At 55.9% G+C, this 9,584-nt stretch overlaps 1 protein-coding gene across 1 annotated transcript; it reads left to right on the top strand.

Annotated features, from left to right (window-relative positions):
- Window positions 1–6,787: 6,787 nt before the first annotated feature.
- On the top strand, window positions 6,788–8,732 carry BHLHE23 (basic helix-loop-helix family member e23). Its single transcript, XM_059408036.1, has one exon. The coding sequence runs from the start codon at window positions 6,788–6,790 to the stop codon at window positions 7,469–7,471; it is 684 nt and encodes a 227-aa protein (XP_059264019.1). The 3' UTR covers window positions 7,472–8,732.
- Window positions 8,733–9,584: the final 852 nt, after the last annotated feature.

Genomic DNA, 9,584 nt, shown 5'->3' with positions numbered 1-9,584 from the left:
GCGGGGACCCCACACAGCAGCAGGAGACGGGCTGGGAGGCTGTGTCGGGCACCTACTGCTGTGTGACAGGCCGCAGGGGTAGCTGGCCCCCCACAGGTGAACCGGGGCATACCCCTCCCCGAAGAAAAGGCAGACATGGGGGCAAATCTTAGGACACCACTTCCTAGCACTCTCTGACGGTGTCAGGGAGCCTGAGCGACGTTTCCACACTGTCCCACGTCGGCAGCACAGACACCTCTGGGAAGGGAAGCCTGGGGCCCGCCGGCCTCTGCTCTCGTGCCCAGCCTCTCCAGACTCTGCCTCCAGGACCCCCACACAAGCTCTGCCATTAGGGGGCCCGGGGCGCATTGTCTTCCTGCCAACTCCAGGCAGCATGAGGCGATCAAGCCAGGACCTGGATAACTGAACCCACCACCCTGCTTGGGTCCCAGAGCGACAGAGTGCCAGCAGTATGCGGAACGAGGCTGAGTTCCACTTCCTACGGAATCTGAGGCCCCGTCTCTGTCCACTTTTCATTGGATTATGCTTTTTGCTAATAAGTTATATGAGCTCTTTAGATAGTTAGGCTATCACCCCCTTATCACACATTTGCAAATACTTTTTCCCATTCTGCAGCCTTTTCATTTTGTTGATGGTTTCCTCTGCTGTGTGGAAGCTTTTTAGTTCGGTGGAGGCCCAGGAGTTTATTTTTGCCTTTTTTTTTGGTGTCAAATCCAAAAAAATCATCACCAAGACCAATGTCAGGGAGTTTGCTGTCTGTGTTTTCTTCTAGGAGTTTTGTGTTTTCAGGTCTTTTAACCCATTTTGAGTTGACTCTTGTAGGCGGCATAAGATCGGGAAGCAGTTTCCTTCTCCCGCATGAGGTTGTCCAGATTTCTCAACAACTCCAGAGACTGCCCTTTCCTCATTGGATATTCTTGGCTCCCTCGTCATAAGCTCATTGGCCATATGTGTGTGGGTTTACTTCTGGGATGTGTGTTCTGTTCCTCTGGCCCATGCGTCTGTTTTTATGCCAGGACCACGCTGTTCTGATTACTACGGCGTTGTCGCATAGTTTGAAAGAAGGAAGCATGATGCTTTCAGCTTTGTTCTTCTGTCTCAGTCCTGCCTTGGCTCTTCAGGGTGTTTTGTGGCTTGATACAGATTTTAGGATTTTTTTTATTTCTGTAAAAATTCCATTGGAACCTTGGTAAGGATTGCATTGAATCTATAGATGGCCTTGGACAGTATGGACATTTTAACAATATTAAATTCCAGTCCATGAGCACAGAATATCTTTCCATTTATTTGAGTCTTCTTCAATGTCTTCTCATCAATGTTAGTTTTCAGAGTCACTTCCTTGGTTAAATTTATTCCTAGTTATTTTGTTCTTTTTGATGCAATTGTAAATGGGATTATTTTCTTAATTCCTCTTTCTGATGGTTTGTTCTTAGTGTCTAGAAACACAACTAATTTTGAGGGTGCCTGGGTAGCTCAGTTCATTAAATGTCCAATTCTTGGTTGTGGCTCAGGTCATGGTCTCAGGGTCATAGTCTCAGGGTCCCGATCTCAGGGTCATGATCTCAGGGTCGTGGGCTCAGGGTCGTGATCTCAGGTCATGGTCTCAGGGTCATGGTCTCAGGGTCCCAATCTCAGGGTCATGATCTCAGGGTCGTGGTCTCAGGGTTGTGATCTCAGGTCATGGTGTCAGGGTCATGATCTCAGGGTCGTGATATAAGGGTCATGATTTCAAGGTCATGAGATAAGCCTCGGGTTGGGGTCTGTGCTCAGTAGGGAGGCTGCTTGAGATCCTCTCTCTCCCTCCCTGTTCCCCTTCCCACTTGCACGATCTCCCTCTAAAATAAATAAATCTTTAAAAAAAAGACACAACTGATTTTGTGTATTAATTTTGTATCCTGCACCTTTCTTAAATTATTTTATTAGCTGTGACAGTTTTTAGTGGCATCTTCAGGATTTTCTATATAGACAGTCCCCGACTTGTGATGGTTTGACTTACAATTATTTGACTTTACAATGGGGTGAGAGCAATAGACACGGGGTAGAAACCACACTTGGAGTTTTGATCTTCCCCAGCTAAGTCTGTGCTTGGGTCCTGCTTGCGATGCCGGGCAGCGGCGGCCCCCAGGGAGCAGCGTGATCGGGAAAGTCAATGTCAGAGACACTTAAAACCGTTCTGCACCCAGTCGGCCATTCTGGTTTTCACTTTCCATACAGTATTCAATAAGTCAGATATTCAGCATCTTAAAATAGTCTTTGAGGGAGATGATTCTGCCCAGCTATAGGTTCGTGTCAGTGCTCTGAGTGCGTTTAGGGTCAGCTGGGTTAGGTGTGGTGTTTGGTAGCTAAAGGGTGTGTTAGATGCATTTTCTACTTAAAATACTTTGAACTTATGGTGGTTTATCAAGATGTGGCCCCATCGTAAGTCATGGAAGGTCTCTATGTAATACCACGCCCATTATGTTCTAGAGACAGTTTCACTTCTCTCTTTCTGATTTGGATGCCTTTGGTTTCTTTTCTGAAATTTTCTTTCATCAGGGACACTGGCCTGTAATCTTCTCTCGTGGTGTCCTAGCCCGCTGTCAGAGTAATGCTGCACTAGCAAAACGTGTTTGGAAGAATTCCCTCTCTTAATTATTTGGAAGATTTTGAGAAGGATCAGCATTGATTCTTTAAACACCCAAGAAAATCTTCCTCTGAAGCCCTCTGGTCCTGGGGCCTTCTCTGTTGGGAGGTTCACAATTACTGAATCGATCTTGCTGGTGACTCATCTGTTCCGCCTTTCTATTTCTCTATGACTCAGTCTTGGGAGTTTGTACGCTTCTACGGACTTACACATGTCTTCAGGCTGTCCAGCTTATTGGTGCACACTTGCTCACAGCGGTCTCCTACGATCCACTGTATCTCTGTGCTGTCAGTCACAAGCTCATGGACTTTCAGAGCAACTTCATTCATAATTGCCAACAACTAACAGAAGAAACAGGGGCGCCTGGGTGGCTCAGTGGGTTGGGCCGCTGCCTTCAGCTCAGGCCATGATCCTAGGGTCCTGGGATGGAGCCCCGCGTCCGGCTCTCTGCTCAGCGGGGAGCCTGCTTCCTCCCCTCTCTCTCTCTCTCTGCCTGACTCTCTGCCTACTTGTGATCTTGGTCTGTCAAATAAATAAAATAAAATTATTTTTTAAAAAAGAAGAAACAGATATTTGTAACTGTGTAGAGACCTTCAGTGATACAATTGTGAATTTGACCAAATTAACTTATATAGAACCCTACACCCAATAACTGAGAAATGTACCTGCTTTCACCAGAAAAATTTTTTACAAATTTTACAAAACTTAACCACACAAGTTAGTTATAGAAATCTGTGGAGAGAGAGGGAGGGGACAAAGATCGGTAGGCCCAGGGAGGGACACTGAGGCACTGTAACTATTCCGTGTGGGACGTGCCTGTTACTCTACACCTGTCAAGACCCGCAGAATGTCCAGCACAGGGCGTGAAGACGAATGTGAGCTGTGGACGTCAGCCCCCGTGACGTGTCACCGCGCCATCCGCTGGAACGCACACAGCATCCATGCACCATGTTAACAATGGGGGCAGGCGGTGTGGGGGGGGTGACCGGAAGCTATACTTTTCCATCAATTTTTCTGTAAACTTTAAAACTGCCCTTTTTTAAAGAAAAATGTATTAATTGACCATGTGCTGAGCCAAAAGCAATCTTCAAAAAAAAAGATAAGTAAGCATGGTAATGTCTTTAGGAAGCAAATTTTTCAGAGCAATCCTGACCACTCCCCCTCCTGCAGAATGGCTTTTCCAGCGGTTGTCACTGTCTGGTGTAGCTCAGGTACCCAGTGAGACCCAGCCACGGCTTAGCAGCTACTAAATACACCAAAAATAAGAGAATGAAGGATTCAAACAACACAGAGCATGTTGGGCATTTAAGTGGAAAGAGATCCGACCAGCCAGGAGCTTGTCTGGTGATGGAGAAGAGGGAGCAGAGCAGAAGGAAGTACTAGATCTCCTGTGGCTATTCCAGGTCAATGGCCGGACCACCAACCAAGGAGACATTTTGGGGACATAAGTCATGCAGATGTGTGCTGCACCTGCCTCCACGACATCCTGAACGGCCAGCAGCTGCCCTCTGTATGGGGGATCTGAAGGTCCAGCTGGTGGGGCAGGATTGGGGCATCCTAAGCAGCACTCGGGAGGACGTGGGTGCTGGGGTCTGGGTTCTAGGTATCCCATCAAGAGGCCACAACCCAGTAGATCTGTGTGCAAACCGCCCCACGTCCCGGCACCACCAATGCAGCTCGTTATGTAAAATATGCTATTCGTTAGCGAAGTTTGAAAGAAAGAAACAGCTGAAGCATCCTGAGGGCTATGGACCATGAGAAGCAGCCCCTTGTGCTGTGGACGGGGACTCTCAGGTCTCCTCGGGTGGAGCGCAGTTTTCTGGGTGGCCAGCAGGTGGCAGCCCCTGACCAAAAACGGTGCATCTCTCGGCCCTTTCCGGGATTTGTGGCTGGTTTTCCACCGTCAGCCCAGTGGGCCTTCCTGAAGGCTGTTACCTGATCCTGCCCGCCACCCGCAGGCCCACCCCTGCCTCCAGTCCTCCTCTGAGCTGGACGGAGGAGGGCTACACCTTAACCCCCTCCCCCCCAGAGGCCCACCTGCTGCTCCGGGCCAGCTTGTTTCAGGGTTCAAGCTTGGAATTTTTCTAAGTTTTTACTTTAACCCCCAGGTGCTCAGCACAGGTGCGTACCTTCCTCCCCATCACCTGCTTCCCCTGCCCCCCGCGCCCCTCCCCTCTGGTGGCCAGCCGCGCATCCACCGGAGCTGAGGATCTGTTTCTTGGTTTGCCTCTCTCTCTCTCTTCCCTTTTCTTGTTTGTTTCTTAAATTTCACAGAGGAGTGAAACCCTGTGGTAGTTGTCTTTCTCTGCCTGACCTGCTTCACTTAGCATAACACCCTCTGGCTCCGTCCATGTCGTGACAAAGGGCTTCACTCTGCGTGGCCGCGCACCACTCCACCCTATGCCTCCATCCAGGCCGTGTTTTGAAAGCCAGTCTCATCCACACCTGTGCTTGGTCACAACCTGCTCTCCTGCGGCACCCCTGGGTGATCAGACGCTCCCCATTCAGTATGTCCGTAGCACACCGCCCCCCGAGCCCCCCGCACCTCCATCCAAGCCTGAGTCCCGGAGGCAGGACATCATCCGACTGCTCCTGTCGGCCTCAGGGTGCCTGTGGACTCAGCCCACTTCTCTCTGTGTCGCCTGTCACCCCTGACTGCGTGGCCAGGCCTGGGGGGACACCCAGGACGGAATGCCCCCAAGCCCCCTGACCACAGCGGTCTGTCGGGACACGTCCCTGAGCGCGTTCCATGATTGCTCCTGCTCTTCTACCCAAGACCAAACTCCCCAGTGTAGCTGCTCCCCCGACCCCCGAGTCCCTGGCCCCCTGCTGGCCCCCTGCTGCTGTCCGCCAACATGCCATGCTCCTTGGGACGGCTGTATGCCCCCACCCCAGCCCCTTGGCGGAGTTAACACCCACTCGCCCTCCAGACCACGGCCTCCTGTCCGCACAGGCTGTCCCCAGCGCCCGCCTGCACCCAGCCTCAGCCCAGACCCTTCTTACCCTCACCAGCTCTTGCCACCCACATTCGTTCTGGGCCAGGACACACCTGTGGGTGAGAACTGCCCTTCTGAATGCACAAGCGGGGCAAACTCGGGGCTCCAGTGTGGACAGACGCGTTAGCCGCCCCCCCCCCCACACACCCGTCTAGCACCCGCCATCCCCCGAACTCCCCCACAGAAGAGCTGCCTGGCAAATAGAAACCCAGAATGTTCCCTCTCCGACCTTGGACAAGTGTAAACCGTGTACTTGGAAGACCGGGAAACAGAAACAAGAGGTTTACCCTAAAAAGGAAGTTTTTGTCCTCCAACTCCAATCCCAGCGGTTCATCACTACTCGGGGGAGTGTGGAAACCACCTCAGGATGCGGGAGTCCCAGGAAGATGGGTGGGGGTCCTGGAGGCCCAGGGAGGTCCCCCCCCCCCCCCCCCCCCCCCCCCCCGCCTGACGCCCCAGGGCTCGCGCCTGAGAGTGAGTGATTGGTTTGCGGACTCCGAGCGCAGCTGAGCTCCGGCTCTGCGAGGGCCCCGCCCGGGCTGCGGGCCCAGGCCGCCGGCAGAGGACCGCAGGCGACCGCTGGGCATCTGCCCCAGCCTGCCAGTGTGCCCGGCTGTGCTGCGCGCTCCCCGGTCCCGCTGCGGCCCGAGGAACGGAAGTCGGGATGGACGAGGCAGGTGCCCACGTGAGGCGCGAGCGTTCTGTGGTGGCAACCCCGAGGCGGCAGACCGAGACCGCCTGAGACGCCGAGAAGCCGCAGCCGCCCTCTCCACCCAGACCTCCAGCTCCCTCCATCCCAGCGGACCCCCACCCCGGCCGGCCGTCGGTCTCCGTCCGCCCCTGGAGCCAGGCTCGAAAAGAGGCGGTCACCAAGTCCCTTCTGATTGGATGGCCGCGAAGTCCCAGCGGGCGCCCCCGCACCTTAAAAGAGCGGAGTGTGTGGGAGCTCGAGCCCGGCCCGGCCCAGCCCTGCGCGCGGCGGCGAGGGGAGACGGGGACGAGCAGGACGAGGACCAGGACGAGGACCGGGAGAAGAGGAGGAGGCGACCCGGAGGCGTGGCCGAGGCGGCCAGAGAGGCCCGGCGCGCGGAGGCTCGGAGGCTCGGGGACCGACCGACAGCCGGACGGACGCGCGGCCCCGGAGCTGCGCTGCGGCGGACGCGCGGCCATGGCCGAGCTCAAGTCGCTGTCGGGGGACGCGTACCTGGCGCTGAGCCACGGCTACGCGGCGGCGACCGCGGGCCTGGCCTACGGGGCGGCGCGGGGGCCCGAGGCGGCCCGCGGCTACGGCGCGCCGGGCCCCGGCGGCGACCTCCCTGCGGCGCCCGCGCCCCACCCCGCGGCCGTGGCCGAGAGCAGCGGCGAGCAGAGCGGCGACGAGGACGACGCCTTCGAGCAGCGGCGGCGGCGGCGGCGGCGGCGGGGGGGACCCGGGGGCGCGGCGGACGCGCGGCGGCGGCCCCGGGAGCAGCGCTCGCTGCGGCTGAGCATCAACGCGCGCGAGCGGCGGCGGATGCACGACCTGAACGACGCTCTGGACGGGCTGCGCGCCGTCCTCCCCTACGCGCACAGCCCGTCGGTGCGCAAGCTCTCCAAGATCGCCACGCTGCTGCTCGCCAAGAACTACATCCTCATGCAGGCGCAGGCCCTGGACGAGATGCGGCGCCTCGTGGCTTACCTCAACCAGGGCCAGGGCCTGGCGGCGCCGGTGGCCGCTGCGCCCCTGACGCCCTTCGGCCAGGCCGCTGTATACCCGTTCTCCGCGGGCGCCCCGCTTCCCTGCCCTGACAAGTGCGCCGCCTTCTCCGGGACGCCCTCGGCGCTGTGCAAACACTGCAACGAGAAGCCATGAGCGCCCGGGCTGCTCCTCCTCCCGCACCAGCCCTGCATCTTACCTTGTGCCTCCCTGCCCCCCGACTGAACCCCGCCCACCGGGAGAAGGCTGCCGGAGGTCGCTTCCAGCCCCCGCCCGCTGAACAGCGCGGGTAGGGCCGCCGAGAAGGTCGGAGCACGTCTGGGCACGGGTTTGAGCGCAAGAGCAGGGCACTGGCATCTGCGCCCTGGAGGCCGCAGCACGCCCACTGGACAACCTCCGACGGGAGACAAACCCTGCTTGTCTGGACACCGCCGCTCACCCTGAAAAAGAAAACCAGGACCACATTGGGAGCAGGGACCGGCGTGACTCCAGGGGGAGTGGTCCTGCTGGTCGCCAGCGCAGGGAGAGCGCTTGGCTGGGCTTGGCGGCTCCGGGCCCTGGCGTTGGGTTCTCCGGGGACTGCAGGGCTGGCTCCAGCCGGGTGTGCTCCCAACGACAACCGCTGGTGCCAGGGTAGTCTGTCTCCGAGGCTTGGCGGCCCCGCGCTCCTGCAGACCAGTGGCGGATGCACAGGGACCCAGCCCACGACTGTTTGCTAAGCAGCTGGACGTCGCCCTTGACCCTGGAAGACCCTGGGCAGTAGCTGAAGTCAGAGTGTGTTATGTTTAGTTTCTTGCCTGCCTGGAGGCACGAGCCTCTGGGGGTGAGTGGATCCCAATGCTGGCGGCCTCCAAGTCTGCGGAATCTGTCCCCTAAACCGTCCCTGGACTCCCCGGCCACCACCGCTCATGCTGGAATGTCCCCGCCAGGGTGTGGCCTGCACGGAGTTGGATGGAGACCTGCCGCATGCCCTCTGCTCACAGGCAGTTGTACAGAGGACAGTCCCCACACTTGGCCTGGGATATCAGGGAAGGGCCGGGTCTAGCCCCACTGACCTCCACACCAGCCCCCTGCGTGTTTCCAGGGGCGGAGGCCGGGCCATGGGTGAGTCGCTGGTGGGAGGGGCTGCTTCCTGAGCTGGGAAAAGGTGACGGGTTTGTCTCCTGGTGTTGGGGTCTGTCTCCTTGATGAGGGTGCACGGTGCAGAATTCTGCCGCCGTAGGGGTCCACACGCTCTGCTCAGCCGGCCAGCTACCCTGGGGACTGGGCTGTCCCAGCGCATTTGCCCTCCCGCCGTCCTGCTGCAGTATCCGGCCTTAGTAACCCAGTTTCCTCGGCCGGCGGCCGCTGCCGCTGCGCTAATGAGGAGAGGACCTCGGCCCTACAGAGCGGCCTGTCTGAAGCGTTTAACTTTAATTAATGCATTTCAAAAGGCCCTTTTGTATCTGCAAAATGAAGTGTGTGATTAAGCTTTATTCATAAAGACATATGCTTAATACTGGTTTTTGTTAATTTCCATATTTATATCTTCACTGTCTGCTTCTCCCTAAAACACTACGTTATCGGTTTTGCACATTCAGAAAGCTGGGAGCTAGGGGCTCTGTTTCGAATCCTGTTTAGGTAAGCAAAGGCAGGACAGCTGCGAACTCCAACGCCATTTACTTCCAGGACCATTTCAAAGTGCTCCTGAATCAACTTTATGAGTCACTGGTCATAACCTGAAACAGCGTTGCTCATCCTGGCTGAAACAGACGCCTCTGGTGCATCATTTCTATTTGGAATGAAGTTACAGTTTTGTTACAGTTTTAACTTAGTTTTTAAAATAATGTGATTAAATTTTAATACTATATTAAACACGGTCACTGGTGGCTGAGGTTAGGTTCTCAGAGAGCTGTGCCGGTCTGGACCCCGCGCTTCTCGGTCAGAGCCTAGAAAGTCTGTGGGGGGCGGACGGCTGCTGTGTGAACAACCCCTCAGTAGATGTATAAAATATGAAGAAAACAGGGGAAGGAAAAAAAAAATCTCTGCACCCCACCTTGAATGAAAAACATTAAGTTTTTAAAAGGACCATCTAATTAATCGTATGTTCTTCCATTTACTTGGTTTTCAAAAAAATGAAATGTGTTTCTTTTTGGCTGCTCAGTCATGTGCTACATGATCCGTTGTTCTCTCCAGAACGTCAGGCTGCCTCTCGCGGCGTGGAACACAGCGATCATTCTGTACGTGAAATTAGGCTTTTCAATAAGGCTAACATAGCAACCTGCTCTAG

Source organism: Mustela nigripes, chromosome 7 (genome assembly GCF_022355385.1).
Source record: "Mustela nigripes isolate SB6536 chromosome 7, MUSNIG.SB6536, whole genome shotgun sequence".
NCBI classification, from domain to species: Eukaryota; Metazoa; Chordata; class Mammalia; order Carnivora; family Mustelidae; genus Mustela; species Mustela nigripes.
The sequence above is the reverse complement of the archived record's forward strand: the minus strand, read 5'-3'. Positions and strand labels throughout refer to the sequence as shown.